Source organism: Sebastes fasciatus, chromosome 6, assembly GCF_043250625.1.
Source record: "Sebastes fasciatus isolate fSebFas1 chromosome 6, fSebFas1.pri, whole genome shotgun sequence".
Classification (NCBI taxonomy): domain Eukaryota; kingdom Metazoa; phylum Chordata; class Actinopteri; order Perciformes; family Sebastidae; genus Sebastes; species Sebastes fasciatus.
The window spans coordinates 20,418,103-20,434,492 of NC_133800.1; the positions used below are offsets into that span (position 1 = coordinate 20,418,103).

Here is a 16,390-nt window from a genome sequence, read left to right on the forward strand (position 1 = left end):
GAAGTAGTAGATGAAGATTTTAACTTGATAATTGCCACTCTACATGCAAGCTTTGACGCTCGCAGTCCTAAGCGGAGCGACCACGAGCAGAAGATGCATAACGAGCTACCTGGTGTTACAAAATGTAACAGCCACCTCACTAATGGTTAAAACTATAAACCAGCACAAAAATAACAACTACCAAACCACCATGTTCTGAACAGACACATTACAAACGCTTACAAAAAGTAACATTTGCATTTTAGAACATAAAACAGGAAACTTAACAAACTACTCAGTCCAGCATGATGGACTCGGCATGATGGGAAATAGTTTGAAAATCATCTTCTCCTGGGCACGAGCAAGACACACGGCGAACCTGGTCATGACAACATTTATGCTAAACACATACAAACTGTAGCTGAACGTAACAAACAGGAATATGATGGGACACTATATGCTCAACAACCTTACCTTTGTCACTCTATGTTTAATAAATATCTGATAAAAAAAAAAGCTCACCATCAGTGATGCCCTCTCCTTTGATGCTCTTCACTCCTCCAGGAATAGGGTTCCCATCCAGGAAGAACTCAATAATCCCATCATCAACAGTAATGATGACATGTAACCAGGCATTATCCTCGACAAATTTCTCAGCAGTGGCCCGGGCCACCTGGGGACTGTTTGATCCAATCACTGTATAATACAGCATCACCGTGACATGAGACTCATTGGTGTGGACCTTCACTCCATAATACAAGGTCCCGTTCCTGGTTCCTTTGCTGACTATGAAGCCGTCAGTGTCTGGTCTGGGCACTAGCCAGGCAGAGAAGGTGAAGTTTCCAACAGCAGCCGGCCCGTCTTCAGGGGAGATGGTCCCATAAGCTCCAGGAAGCCCAGAGAAAAACCAAGTGTCTGTGGCTGAGTGGTGTCGCCTGGCATGAGGCCTGAGCTCAACCTCGTCTGGGAAGGAGGCTAGAAGGAGCAGGTCATCCATCAGAGGAAGGCCCTCTGGGAAGCGGCCAGAAACAATCTCCCAGGCAACCCGCACATCACCAAAAGTACCCTGCTGTCGGAGGATGGTGAAGGAAGTGACATCAGCCATATCATCCTCTGAGAGTACATCTTCAGCTACTTCTTGGTCCAGGTTGCTGTCAGTGATGGCAAAGACACCAAATGGGTCGTCATTGAAAGGGATGAGAACCGAGGCATTCAGAGAAGTCTCGGCTAGTCGTCCGCCCTCCCCCGGGTAACCACCTTTAAGAAATTATGGACAAGAGCTGAAGGGTTTTCAAGACAGCATTATAAATGAAAACTGTCTTTTTTGGAATTGTCAGTATTGAGATTTTAAAGTCGATCACTCAAATGATGTCAAGTTTAAACTCAATGACAGTAATTATTTGTTATGGTAGCACTTTTCTCTAGTGATATATAAAATATATCTCTCAAAACTGACAAATATGTCACTATTATCCTGAACTCACCTGAGATATTAACCAGCCTGAGGACGAAGAACTCAATGAACTCTGGAAGCTTATCTGAGATGGCCTCCAGGACAATAGGCTTGGTCTCTTCCCCTGTAGTGAAGGTGATGGAGCCTGATGTGTTGGTAAACTCCTGGTTTTCCTCCAGAGGAGTCACTGAGTCATTGGCAAACAGCTGCCAGAAGACTGTAACATTACCAAAATGTCCCCTTGCACGCAGGACACTGTGTGCAGAAGAGAAAAGAGTTTCAGTAATAGAATACAGTGGAAAACTTTATATCTCCAAAATGTCAACTTCAGAGTTTTGTCAATGCATAGAAAAAACTTTTAATTTGAAATAATTCTTAAAATGTGTGAATGAGCATGAAACCAATATAAAACTCATTAAGAACTTTTAAATCAATATGTTTTGCACGAAAGAAACATGAACTGGAGGCCTGTTCCTTACTAAAAATTACTGGTCTTGCCCTCTTCGACAGGTTTCTCTATGGCTTCCAGGGAGAAAATCCCATTGGCATCATCATTGGCCTCAATCACCACAGTAGCTGTGTCTGCTCCATACACAACAGCATCACCTGTGTACACATTCATATTATCAGGTCAGATCAGGACGGATGGACAGAAAGACAGACAGACAGATAGATAGACGCAAGAGGGGCCGACAAGGATTGCACTGGTCATATTATAATTGTCATGCTAAATTTCATGCAATAGGGGGAGGCTGTCTCCTTAACATAGCACACCATAACTATGGCAACCAAGCCCAGGACAACAGGGCTTCTTATTCTTAAAAAACAGAGTACAAAAATAAAGGCTTCTCTTAGTAAAGGAGTTAAAGTGAACAAAACCAAGGAGAGAGCCTCAATAAACCACAAACATTATATTTGAATGTTTTTATAAAAATAAGAAAGGAATAAAAACTACAGGGGAGTATTTTAATTTTTTTTTGCAGGAAAAGCATTCTCATAACTGCAATAACCTCTCACAAGCACATACTTCAAGTAACAAGCATGCAAATCTGCTCCTAATTAAAGAGGAAACGTAAAGAGTGTTAAAGTCCCAGAATGAGTTTGATTGACCTCTAACATGAGGATTATTGACTTTTAACACAATCACTATAAAGAACCATCCCCTGGCATAAACCACAGGCTAACCCTTACTGACCCTACTCCATGTCAATCAGTAGACAGAGAGAGGCCGGTGGAGTGGCCGGTCTTTGTGTCTTAGAAAGTCTGGAGTCTGGTAATTAAGGTCCTGTTGGGGCCCACTGGTCTTTCATTCTCATCCCTGACACACAATACTGGGATTAGGAGAGCTTTCAGTGTTACCACAGACAAAGCTAAATAACCTTGCTACTCCTCAACTGGCATTAAGACAACAGGATAAACAGGTGTTGATTTTGAGATGAGGTGTGATCGCATGGTTCTTCTACTATAAAGCACATTGGAAAATGAGAAAAGAAATTGACTTTCATCTTTTTTAATCCTCGGAGGGGATGCAGATTATATTGTTTTCATGATCTCAAGGGACCAACATATATATGAAGATATGACACAGCCACTATACAACCTGCCATAAGCACTGATCCACAGAAGTTTAATACACAGTGCACCCCTGTGCTAACCACTTGTTTAAAAGGAAGCTCACACTCACCAGTAGCATTGTAGAGAACAATGTAAAAAGGTTCATCAGTCTCCGGTATGTTATCATCTTCCACCGCCACAGAGATGTTCTTCATCCCTTCGCCCACGTCATACACCAGCAATGTGTCATTACTCAGCACGGTGAGGTCACCTGGAGATGCTTCGCCGTATTCCACACGGTACATCACCGTGGCAACAAAGTCCGCCCGTCCTGCCCTCAGGACGGTGAAGTTGGCCACGCCACCTTCCCGAAGCCGCACCACCACAGGTTCTGAGGAGAGGGTTAGGCGAAGGAGGAGAGACAGGGAGGTGACCGGAGAGGTGAAGGGTCAATATATTATTACAGAGGATCCTTCATAAACAGTTATCAGAACAGGATCCTTACCAGAAAAGTAAATGGGGTCATCATTCTTATTAATATGTAAATTGGCATCGAGTATGTTTCCCAGTCTAGCGCCGCCTGTAGCATTTATCAAAGTGATGGTGAAATTCTCCATGTCTTCTGGGATCTGAAAATTAAATTAAATATTAAAATTGAAACATTGAAATGTAACTCAAATTTGGATTGCATGCATTTTTGAGTTCAGTTTATCATTTTACCTCATCAGGTACAGAGAAGAGAGTGAAGTTTTTGAGGTACTCCCCCTCCATGAAGGTGATGTTTCCCTGGAGGGGGTGGATGTCTCCGGACAGGGCTGGCTCCAAGACCCAGGAAACCGACACTTCTCCAAAGTGACCACTGTTCCTCACTACTGGGTACACCGCTAGGCGAATCAGAAGAGACAGAGATTATATATTAAGCTATTGAAACCTTCCAAGTCATTAACTCTTGTGTATGCACTTATCTCTTGACATTTTACCTCTGGTCGAGGCCATCATTTTGGTATAGAGCACAATAATAATGTATTTTGTTGGCTCACAGCTAAGGTTTTTTGTTGTACAGTTCCCATTTATGTTTGTATGCAAACACTGGTGGTACATTCACTAGAGGCTGAGAGAAGCTTTTTGCCTCTCCTGTTCTCAGGACCAGATTGAATATTTGACTGAATCATCACTGTGTGGGGCCCAAACGTCCTGCTCTACAAGTTGACCTTCTTTATCTGCATTAACACATTCTTGTGCATTACACAAATATGGTATGTTTAAAATACAAACTTCAATCATAGTCCTGATCATCCCCCATGCAGACAAATGTTCTGTGTTTCACTCCAATTAGGTCCATTTTAAGTGTCAATGAGATCCCACTTGACATGGAAAAGCATCACTATTATCTAAAAGGACTGCTACTTCAAAGTACCCCGGTGCGTCTCGTCCCCTTTGCTCTCATTGATGGCCACAGTCAGTCCTGATTGGTTGAACTCAATGACCCCGAAGGGGTCGTCGTTCTTCCGCACTGTGATGTTGACCTCCTTGCGGTTGCCTAGGCGACTGGGTGGAGTGCTGTGGCTACTGAGCACCACAGAGAAAGTCTCGTCCAGCTGTATGCACACACAGACGCACAAAAACACACACACACACACAGAGTTTTTGTGTAGCAAACACAGATTTAAAGCATCTTATTATCTACTGTAAGCCTATTGGAAGACTTTTTTTCACTAGTTAAACAAAAATGTACCGCTATCACACTGGGAGGACTTCATTTAGCAGTGAATTAAATAGTTATTATTAGGGCTGACAGTCGATTAAAATATTTAAATATGATTTATCGCATGATTGTCCATAGTTAATAGCGATTAATCACGAATTGATCACACATTTTTTATAGAAATATTGTTTGCATTCATGCATTAAAGAAATTAGAGGCGTTAATAAGAGTTTGCGTCAGCACATTATTATCGTGTTAACTTTGACAGCCCTAGTTATCATATAAACTTGAAAGGTCAGCATTGAATTGACCATATTCTTACCTCAGGCACCCCATCAGGCCGTGCCACCAGTGCCACTACCACCTCTCTCTCTCCTGGTTTAAACTCCAGGATGCCCATGGCGCCATAGAATTCAGTGTTGCCCGAAGGCATGACAGCATATCGCACCAGCTGTTTCAGCAGTTGTCCCTGGGCTCTGACCACGTGCAGCTCCACAGCTTCACCCTCCTAGGTGAGTTTAAAGTGACCAGAGATGATGTGACCAGAACCAAACACAACAGACCAAATAACAATATGTGGAGTTTAATGTAACAACGGCTTAACATTGTTTGTAGCTGGTTAGGTATCTTCATTACACAAAGAAATTAGTTTGAAGTTGCAGTTTCAAGACTTACATTGATGACCCATGGACCTCTGGAGAATGAGGCGAATTCAAAGACTCCCCCGGGGTCATCGTTCTCCATGATGACAATCTCTCTGCTGGTGAAGCCAGCTTTCAGAATCTGATTCTCAACATTACTCCTAGAACACATACACACATAAACAGTATTAGATCATAATAGCAAGTGACCACTACTGAAACTTACCCAAGTCATTGCATCTACATTGTGCAGTAGATGAAAACTCTGACATGGAAGTTTCTTGGGACTTTTTCTTTTGTTGTGTGTTTTGAGCTTCTGAAACATTAAGTGATCGAATGAGAAACCAGCTCAACTTTAATCTAAACTTCGTAATGCATTCCTTGCATTGTGTGATGCTCATTCATTATTGGCTCCATATGTTGAGGCCCTGCTGTTTAGACCACGTTTAATAACAATGTCAATCAACGCCATGCCTGCTTCTTTATTGCTCCACGGGGGGGGTGTGTATGTGTGTGTATGTTGAGAAAATTGGAGCCAAGTAAGCATCACATAACGGGTAAATTAGAGACAAAGACATGACAGAATGAAGCACTCCAAAACAAACAAACACAGCCAAGGCGCTGCATGCATACAAACACTGACATCTTTAAAAGGGGTACACAATCAAGCCTGGTTAAATTAGAGCGAAACACATAAAGAAGATTCTCTATTTACCCCCAACAACCACTCTCCTTTGGGTTCCCTTTTTTTCACACCATCACTGAATCCCCCACCCTACCCCCCCAAGTCCCCCTCATCCCCACGTCAACCAAAGACCCGAGAAATCCTGAAGTAGGCCCTTCTCTGAAAAACAAAGTCTTGATTCACGCCACACAAAAGGCCCAGGTTCATTCCACTCTCCACTTACCCAAAGTACACTATAAAGCGTGCAGTCTCCACCCTGCAGGGGAGGAGTGGGAGGAAGAGAGAGCTGCCGTTCTCATCAGAACATAGACCAACAGATGAACCCACCCCCAAACCACTACCACAAACACACACCACACAAATATCTCCAGAAAACCAAAGGAGGGATGGGATGAGATAGCACCCACTCAGCCTTTCCAATTCCACTGGACTCACTCGTTGTATAAGTTGGCTCTAAAACATTACATAATATCAGCTTCACACTCCAAACCCCAAAAGGTTATTGTATTACTGTTGTGTTTATGGGCAGAACAGAAAGGTCTAATATGCCTCGATGATGATTAACAAAATTAACAATAACTATGTTTCCTGGAGTTTAATATCCCTACCTATCCAGAGAAAGCAGCAAGGTCTCATTGACTTCTGGGATATTGTCAGCCATGATAGTGAAGTTGATGGAAGCATCGCTCTGCCCGGAGATGAAGACCACAGAGCCATTTAGAGGCTCCAAGTCTTTAACTGTTATATCCACATGATTGTCTCCAATTGGCCGAAGACTCCAGAACACTTCAGCCTGTCCGTCTGTCCCATCACGCCGCAGGGGTAGGGTTACCTGCAGCACCAAACATCATAAGAATTAACCACCTATACATGCTGCAGGCACATAGTAAATTCATTTTCTGAACACAGATTAGAGTTGACAAGGGGAGTTTTCTGACTGGCAGCGTGGTGGCTGTAAAGTCAATGATTGGCTCATCTCAGTTACAATGGGAAAATAAGAAACATCTCTTTTTCTTTTACAGTAGTGGTTAATTTAGCACTTTACAGACTACATCATGACGTTAAAACACATTATAGTTATATGCTGTTTTATGTGATAATCAACTCATCATATCTTACTGTGCTGGTATTGCTCTCCTCTGGTTCATAAACCACCACCGTGGTGTTACTTGTAAAGCCGATTTCCCCGTTTGCAATGTCAGGGGTGACAGTCAAGGTCAGGTTTAGAGGTCCCCCAAACCTTGGGCTGTTTGAGTGAATTGGGGTGTTGATATCAACCAGCTCCAGTTTATTCAACTAGGGGAAATAGAAGAAACAACTTGATTAATAGAAGTCTCAAACAGGCAAAATGTGTAATAATTCATTCATCAAAGATACAGCTCATTCTACACCATCTGGTTTTAAAGATGTATTGAATGACCCGTCAGTGCTCCATTCACTCCTTTTATGTTCGTGCATGTATGTGTTAAAGGGTTTGACTGAAAGTGTGTGACGTGATTATGGTTGTACCGAATGTGAAGGAGGCTTTTTTTGTACTTTTTTTGCTTGCTTTAAGAGCTAGGCGGTGTTGTTAGCTTGGACAGTTGGGCGAATCCCATAGCAACATGCCAGATTTGAGTGCCAGTGTCAAACCGTTCACACATGCAAATGAGGCACTTAAAGTTTGGATGGCACGGATTTGGCCACAAGTGAAAACACACAACAGAAAGAGCACATTTTTGGGCGTGCTAGCAAAATGTTGCCTGGATTACAACTTAAAAAAGGGTTAGAGTGAAAATATACTGTATATACTGTATATATATATAAATATATATTTCATCCAGACATGTGTCGCTTATGGGTTGCTTTTGTTTCCAGCCTTGTTACCTGTATTAAGAAATGAGCTCCATTCTGCAGAAAGGCATCATTCCTGATTGGCAGTATGACGTGGACCATCCGTTCACGGGAAAACACCACATTAATGGACCTGCTAACATTCAGAACCTGGTCCCGGGCCAGTGCTGGGTCTATTGGGCCTGCAGGGATGTAGAGGGCGGTGAGGGTCATATACACATCACCCAGTGTACCACCTTCTCGCAGGAAATTCAGCGACAGGAAACGGCCCTCAGGTTTGCTCTGGATGCTTTGCTCTTTGGCTGGGTCAAACCGAAAAAGCCCATAGACATCGTCACTGTCCTGGATGTAGAACACCATCTGGGGGACAGAGCGGGGAAGACCAGACAAAGAGTGGGAATAAAAAATAACAAATCAGCAAAAGAAAGGAGACGTGGGTTAATGTTACATTTTAACTGATGAGCGAACGATCAAAAACACATTCTTAGTTGTGGACTGAGAAAGGTTATAGGTATGTTGATTAACTGTAACCTTGCTTACTTATTGCCTCAAATAGTCCCTCACAGGTTCCTGTAAGTCCGCCAATTGCCCCCATTAGCTTCATCAACAAAATTAATGCTTGGGTTGAAACTAATAATGATTAACATTATAATATGTTCATATTTAACAATTCAATTTATATACTTTGTCTTGGAAGAGAATGGGATTTCACTAATTTGACAGATTGGCCTTAACTTCACTGCATATGAAGGAGCTCGTCCAGGCCGTATGCAGGCCCGTGTGCAGTGAGGAGGAAGGTGATTGATCTTTAGGAGGTGAGGGCATAATTGCAATGAAGCCCACATTTACCATCAATTACTTTGGAGGATGTTGTTGTGCATCCTGTTTTTGTGTTACTAAGACTATCTTGGGTCACAAGAAGAAGAAAGGAGAGGTGTGGAGCAGAGAGAGGAAAGAAAACAAGTGAGACTGAAAGTAGTAAAAAAGAGCCCTGAGCTAACTTTAGAGAGGCATCCTCTTTAATTAACTCTGCTAAGACTGCTAGAGTAGTTTTTATGAGCATTTTAACTGAGGCTCATTCATTTCCCTGAAACCTACACTTGTCTGATGCATTGCTTAGCATGCTCACAATAGCCCATTTACAGCTCAGTGTCATGTCTGTGATATATCTTCACATTAATGGAAATTAACGCTGATTAACTCGTCCTACTGTTAAAGTCGTTTATTAATTCTTTCTGCTGAGCCAACTCTTTCTGCACAGATGGCAAACAGACACTCTAACCTCACAACCTGAGGTGGTGTTCTGGTGCGTGTTTGTATGTGACCAAAAGCAGAGTTTGCATGCGTTTCATTTCATGCCTTCAATATAAACAAGACTTAGATCTGCCCACTGCTTTCACACATGGCCAAGAGGCTTGGACAAAGATGGAAGCTATAAAAAACCTGTCACCACTTCACCCACGCTTTCTAAAAAAGAACACACAGACACCACACACAGAGTGTGCCTGCTGTTTCCGCTTTGTTTTGATTCAACCACATTAAGGGAACACCCACAGAGCGACGTGACACACTAAGGGGTCGACTTTTGCAGAACGTGCCAAGTTTGCCACTGTACCTTACAGTAGGTCACACACAAACACTCACATGTGCATAACACATGCACAACATCTGGACGATATGCTCCCTAACAAGTGCAGCCTCCTGTCTGTCTTTTCTCTCTCTGTTACAAACCCATTATAGTAACACGATAGCAATAAATAAAAATTGGGCTATCATAGATCTGCTCTAAACTGACCTCCGTTGGCTCGTCGACCTCTGCGCCTCCAGTTGTAGTATTGGGCAGCAGCTTGAGAACAAAAGTCTCTGCTTCTTCAGGTAGATCATCGGTCACAATGTCGAGTGGAATCACAGCTGTCACCTGACCGGCAGCAAAGCTCACTGTCCCCGCTGCAGGGCTCAAATCATCCAACACTGGGGAGTGGTCACTGGAGTTTCTACTGATGGACCAGTTGGCGGACACGGCACCATAGCTGCCTCCATTTCTTACAATAATGATTCCTTCAAATCTAGAGGAAATGATAGAGGAACAAAGGATTGTTAAAGACGCAATAATCCTGGATGTTTTTCCAATTTATTATGACGCCCTTATGTTATTGTACCCATTCAATGGGATACAAGCATTCGTAAGTTATCCACCTCTGTGTCAGGTCTTCATTGATGGTGATTGGCTGAATGACTGCGCTGCTGCTGATTGACAGGACCCCATGGGGCTTATCATTGGGCTCGATGGTCACCAGTACAGCATTGGGTGATACTAGCACAGCATCTCCTCTGATGGTCTCCTCCAGCAGGACCAGATGGAAGGATTCTGCGATTTCTGGCTTGTCGTCATCACTGATTTTGAACAACAGGCTGGCCATGTAGACAAACGGGGGGAATGTAACTGTTCTGACTGGCTGTAGGTCGAGGAAATCCACATCTGGTGTGGCGCTGACCAGTCCTTCACCGCTCACCACCATGTAATCTACAGAGACCTAAAGACAGTATGGTCCAGATGGTTTGTATACATTTTTCTTATGCTTATACATATATATTTCATAGAATATACTGTGCATATATAATTAAAGTGGTTGTGCCCTATTCTTTAACAGTCAAAAGTTTATGTAAATAAATGACTGGATTGAAAGAAAGGAACCTCGGTGTCGACAGAGCCGACGAGTGGACCGTCCTCAGTCAAGCGACCACGGGTCACATTGAGGGCAATGACTCCAGCGGACTCTGGTACTGCCATGATAGAGTGGGCGAACCGCAGTGGGCTGTCATTACGCCGGATTCTCAGCTGGACACTGCTGGCGTTGGAACTGAGGAGGGCTCCACCTGCCACGCCCGTTAGCCTGACTGAAAACACCTCATCATCCTCTGGAATCTGGCCAACAAAGAAAAGGAAATACATTCAAATGCAGATGTTCATAGATACAGCTGTTTCAAAAAACCGGATTGCTCCTTTCAAACTTTCCAAACCCATGGGGACAATTTGGATACTCTTTTTAAATGCCAAAAAAACTCAATCTAACAATGTCTAATAAAGATGATGATGGGATAGATGTAGGGACAGATCAGTACAAGCTTAACCATACATAAGACATGTGGTCAAATATATGGATCAGATTTAAATGACGAGTGTGTTCAATACCTGATCATCCTGGATGAGGATATTGAAATGTACTACAGCCTGTCCCACAGGAATGGTGATGTTCCCTCTGTCTGGACTGAGGTCCTCAATGGCAGGGTTTGGACCTTCAGAGATCTGAACAGGAGGAGTCACAGTGATGTTACACTTGGCATTCCCATGTACTCTATATGGGTTTTCATTTATCATTAATATGCTGCATGTAAATAATGGAGATTCCATGTTCAGCCAGTGGGATAAACTTACAAAAGCATCTTCAACAAGCTCAAAACAAACCCATTTGTCAGGAACATATCTATAACACTGTCTGTCCTTCTTAAGTACTATAAGGCACAGTGTCTTAGGTTTGTTAGTTGTATGCACAGTACATTGTCCTCACCTCAAAGTTCACGGTCACAGTCCCGAATGTTCCCTTTTCTCTAATTAGGGTGAAAGGCACATAATGGTTCCTTCCTCTTGGTTCATCGACTACAATCTCTTCAGTCTGAGATGAAAAGGGTGAGACAGTGAAACAGACAACCCCAGTAAGTTAAATTTAATCAATCTCAACACAGTTTCTTATTCTCAATTAGAATAAATTAAATTCTGAAACAAAGCAAAACGTCATATTTGAAAGATTGAAATAACAAGTACAATACAAGTAAATATCACATTCGCTCTCACAGTATTTGGAAGTCCTTATTGTGGTCTTAACATTTGGAAGTTAAATCCCCTTTTGTTTTTCAACATAATTCAAGTTCAATTTGCCATAACCAAAGAAATTCAGGAGAATACAAATGAAGAAGAAAACAAAGCAAAGGCAGGAATTAATTTAGTGCTCTAACATAAACACATCTCCCAAGGCCAGGAGGCCTTTATTGATTCTAAGCAAGCCAAATCATTATCCAGCATCTGAGACCATCTGGGGGTTGTAGGGCAAACAGTTATACCACAGCTGCCATGGCAACGCTAAAAACTTCCACTGATAAGTGAGTGTTGTGGTTTTAATTACCCCAGGGAACCCACAACCACTAGATGGTCACTTCTCCCGCAACCACAGTACTAGCGTGATTGAACCCCTCTCTGCTGTAGTGGGTCCAAATGACTCCACCCCCGATCCTTTACTTTCTACTACTACTTACTGACATGGTAATTGGTCGCAAATGCAAGTGCATGCTTATGGTGCAAGTGCAGGTTGGTGTGGCCAAAAACGTTTTGCAATATTGGTGACCACAGGCACAAATCAGATACAACGTGGCACAAACTGGGAAATTGACTGGAGCATGATTAATACACTGTTAGTAGGAGGAATACATTATTGTAGTTGGGGTTCGGTGCCTCGTATACCCTTTAAAAGGAGCTGACAGTTTCCTAAAGGATCAATACAAGAGTCCAGGCAGCTTTGCTTATCCTAGGAAAAAAGTGTTTGGAGTTTTGATTTAAGAAAGAAATCCCAAATATGTTTATTCCGGAGGTCTCTTAAACTCAAAATAATTCGCATAAATAAATGAATGTTCTCCTTGTTACAGGTTTCTCAAAGCTGCTGCTGTTAAAACATTTGCATTATAATAGCACGTGACAAACTATGATAAATTGACGCAGAACTAATCATTAGAAATTATAAGTGATAGACTGTAATGGATGAGACTGAAGTGAATGAACAAATAATAAGATACAAGATGCATGTGGGTTTCTTACTGAGTTGAAGGCGACTATTCCAAAGGCATTGTCATTGGACAGGATGGTGATGGTCGCCTTGTTTGGTGTTCCCAGTGTAACGCCATTAGAGGAGCTCTGGAAAGCAGGGAGAATTGAAATGGTTAGATAAAACAAGGCCATACAGTATGTACCTGAACACATCTTTACCTCCCACTGACACTAGTACTCGTGAAAAACCAGAACGCCTGCCTTATCCATTGTCTTCACATCATTTCTGTGCTCCCACTGAGAAGCCCTGATGAGAAGGCACAAAGACAGGAAGTGCTGGTCTCAGCCTGGTTGATTTGTCAGGTTAGCTCACAGCGGGACGCCTCTTCATGACTTGTGCTGTGCTCTGTGATTCGGCACTAAGACCTGACAAACTTCAAATCTCGCCGGGCTTAAAATCAAACAGCGACTTACTTCACGAGGCTTTACGCTGTGAGTTTTTAAATCAACAAAAAGAACCATAAGCTATGATCTGTGCAAGGAGGGTTTTCCTTTTTCTGAACACCATTAAAGAGAAAGACCACAGCCTTGTTATTTGGCATAACTTTCCACGGTTTCCATTAGTGAGCTTACCAATGTTTTCACAAGCATCTCATGGACCAAGTGTGCTGACAACTACCATGTCTGAGCTCAAGTGCACAGGCTTCCAGTGCAGATGTTTGTATGTTGCACAGGGATTTTGGAAGTTTTGGTGGAAGCCCATAACATCCAAAATCGCTTTGCAACATACAAACATCGCTACATACGCTAATTAGTATATGTGCAGGAGAGGCGCTCTGGAAAATGACCAGCTGTGAGAGCCTTGACATAGTATAATAAACAGAAACATAATTCTCTCAACCAAAACTATTTTGAAAAAAACATTTTTCATAGCCAAACACAGTCCAATTGAAAGTTCTTAGCAAAACAACTGCATGCCAGCGTGCGTTAAGGTAAGGGCAGGCAAAGGAGAAAATGAAAAACAAGAAAGTGCTTAGGCCTCTTGCATTCATCCCTCTATTCAAACAGGGCTTTTCCCAGCTGTAACAGAGCTTTCTTTCCGCCGCTGAGCTCTTGTAGCGGTCAACTCACAGACACAGAATCCACACGCTTTCACAAAGCCAAGCCACTGGCTGAGCCAGGAAGCTGCTCACACACATACCCGCACATTCATTTGTGCCCAACTACAAAAAAACATACTCAAATATTGAGCGATTCACGTACACAAATTGGCTACTTAAAAGACAGCTTTCTTACATGCATGCAACACTACATAAACCCTGGCTCCCCCATTCCAATTTGCAACGACCCTCTATGTGATTCTACCTTCTGTTCCTGCACAGCGCTGGTAATCTGCACCTACTCTGGTCCACAACAGTTCTATATAACAAGTCTGTCATACTCACTTCTAACAAAGATAGCATTAATATTTCCTATTGAAACATATTTTACAAGTTTTAAGCTTCAGTGTGCAGAAAGGTTTGGAATCATTAGGCAAAAAATTCCACAATAACCTTTCAGCATATTGTAATTCAAGTGTTCTGAGCGATAACTAGACTTCTGCACCTCCTCATGGATCTGTTTTCAGGCTTTAAAAAATCTACCCCGTGACGGGAGACTTTGGCCAATCACAGGTCATTCAGAGAGAGAGCGTTCCTATTGGCTGTGCTCCGGCTGGTGGGCGGTGCTTGGTATTTCTTCAACTGTTCTCAACATGGCTGCCAGGTCACAAACTTTCTAATTTTACAGCTAAACAGTACATTACAAGATGTTTCTGAAAACATTTGAGGTAAGAAATGGGCATTACAGTAACAGATTATTGATTAATATTTGATCAGCGCTGCCTAGTTTGACCGTCTGATCGGAGTTTGCGAGTGATTGACAGCTGCTCAGAGACGGCAGACTCCAGATCAGCTCTGACTGGTTGTTTTCCTCCGGTCTGTGAAATCCTGCAGATGCCATTAGGAGCACTGGAAGACACCAGAGGACACAGAGGCACTACTGTCAGGATATATAGTGACCGTTTTATAAAAATAACTTTTTTTAATTGTATTTGCTCCATTTCTACCCACTGCAGCTTTAACTGTCACCAATGACGAATGTACCCTGATCAACCGTTTGTTTCTTACTTGTGCTTGATCTATGACACCCCTTGTAGTGCACATTCATCCTCCAGACAGTCCCTTAGTAAGCGGATAGGGTAGCATTTGGCCAAAGCTTTGTCTCCGCTGTAGTGTAAACAGAAGGGCTAAGTGGGCCTCATCTGGTCTTTCACTCTAGTAGCAGGCTAAATACGGGCTCGCGCTACTGGATTTTAACCAGATGTCACAAAAATGCAGCGTCAAATTGAAAATGTTGTTAAGAAAGTCACTCTTGCTGACAGCTGTTCAGGGCTGTTAGTGTTTTGTAAATGTTGACCATCAGTGATTCACAATGACCTTTGTCTTAGGTCTTTTAGTGAGGAATAAGACAGACAGGCAGCAAGACCAGGCCCCCCTAGCTCATCAATCAAACTTGACAGCTAAAGGCTACATGAAACCATGGAGATAGTCTCTAGGTGTAAGGCATCTTGGGCTGGGATGGTGATTCCTTTGACAAGGATTTACAACGTATACCAATTAAAAATAATTTTCAAACTTTAAAACGTCTATAGCCTTTATATACAAGACTATGCACAAAGGTTAAAGCCCAACAACATTCTACAAAAGAAAAAATGCAAGCCATCTATCCTTCTATTTTAAAATCATACAGTAACAAGACAACAAGAAAGTAGCTAGTTGCACCTTCTGATGATGCGTTTGGTAGTGCCAGCAAAAAAGTCTCAAGATGCATGACAAGATTTGAATGTACTTGGTTGTGAATCCAGTGATTCATTGTAACAGTCCTCGACTTTTATCAACAATAGTGTGTCAACTGCAACGGTGAACACACAACACATACAGAAATGAAATCCTCGGAACGGACATGCCCATTGAAATCAATGGGTACAGTGAATGAGGGAATCACTTTAATCTACTGTGTGGTGGGGCTGCGGCTGTCAAAGTCAGTTTCTTTTCACAAAGGTGTCTTTTAGTGGGGAACCTCGGAGGCGCACACAACATTTGGCCCCACCCAGGCCAGCCCTGGAAAAGTCCTATAGAGCACACACATCAAAGACCCAGTGGCTCAGAGCCTCCCAGGCTACTGTGGCTGTCGCCCCCACTCTCTATTGCTTAGTAGATGGGGTTAGGGTTTAAGACGGTCAGGGGCAGAAGTAGAACAGTGGGACTTTGTGGAAAGGATGCTTGGAGCTCCAGAGAGGAAAGAGAAGGGATTGAGGTAGGAAGAGGAGAGGGCGTCATCATCAATCCAGAAACACATTGAAAAAGAAAAGTTGGCACACACACAGATACACTTGCAGACAAACAATGGAAATTTACCTGTAGTGTAAGGTTGAAGGTAAATGTCTCATCGGCCTCAGGCAAGTCGTCATCTTTCACAGCGATGAAGATGGTCTTACTGGACTCAGTGGAAAGCAGGAAGGCTGCAGCATTAACGGCTTCAAAGTCCCCTGTGTCGACTCCCTCTAGCTGGGTGAAACAAACAAGCAAGCATTGAATTGTATCGTTAGACTTTTAACTGAAGCAAGATTCCTGCTTTTTCTTTGTGTGTTTGTTTACAATACTTTTTGTATTTATTTGAAGGT

At 42.7% G+C, this 16,390-nt stretch overlaps 1 protein-coding gene across 1 annotated transcript in view; it reads right to left on the reverse strand.

Moving 5' to 3' along the window:
• The window catches only part of adgrv1 (adhesion G protein-coupled receptor V1), a 113,878-nt gene that overhangs the window by 84,112 nt on the left and 13,376 nt on the right, over positions 1-16,390 (reverse strand). Inside the window, exons 3-21 of the mRNA XM_074638292.1 lie at positions 16,125-16,274; positions 12,718-12,813; positions 11,420-11,524; positions 11,044-11,157; positions 10,546-10,776; positions 10,047-10,384; positions 9,646-9,916; positions 7,884-8,210; positions 7,137-7,313; positions 6,626-6,849; positions 5,367-5,493; positions 5,014-5,199; positions 4,404-4,584; positions 3,707-3,870; positions 3,492-3,615; positions 3,117-3,377; positions 1,912-2,038; positions 1,464-1,687; positions 502-1,236 (exon numbers count right to left, since the gene is read on the reverse strand). Of these exons, the coding sequence (XP_074494393.1) occupies positions 502-1,236; positions 1,464-1,687; positions 1,912-2,038; positions 3,117-3,377; positions 3,492-3,615; positions 3,707-3,870; positions 4,404-4,584; positions 5,014-5,199; positions 5,367-5,493; positions 6,626-6,849; positions 7,137-7,313; positions 7,884-8,210; positions 9,646-9,916; positions 10,047-10,384; positions 10,546-10,776; positions 11,044-11,157; positions 11,420-11,524; positions 12,718-12,813; positions 16,125-16,274 (4,162 nt within the window). The remainder of the gene's footprint in view (positions 1-501; positions 1,237-1,463; positions 1,688-1,911; positions 2,039-3,116; positions 3,378-3,491; positions 3,616-3,706; positions 3,871-4,403; positions 4,585-5,013; positions 5,200-5,366; positions 5,494-6,625; positions 6,850-7,136; positions 7,314-7,883; positions 8,211-9,645; positions 9,917-10,046; positions 10,385-10,545; positions 10,777-11,043; positions 11,158-11,419; positions 11,525-12,717; positions 12,814-16,124; positions 16,275-16,390) is intronic.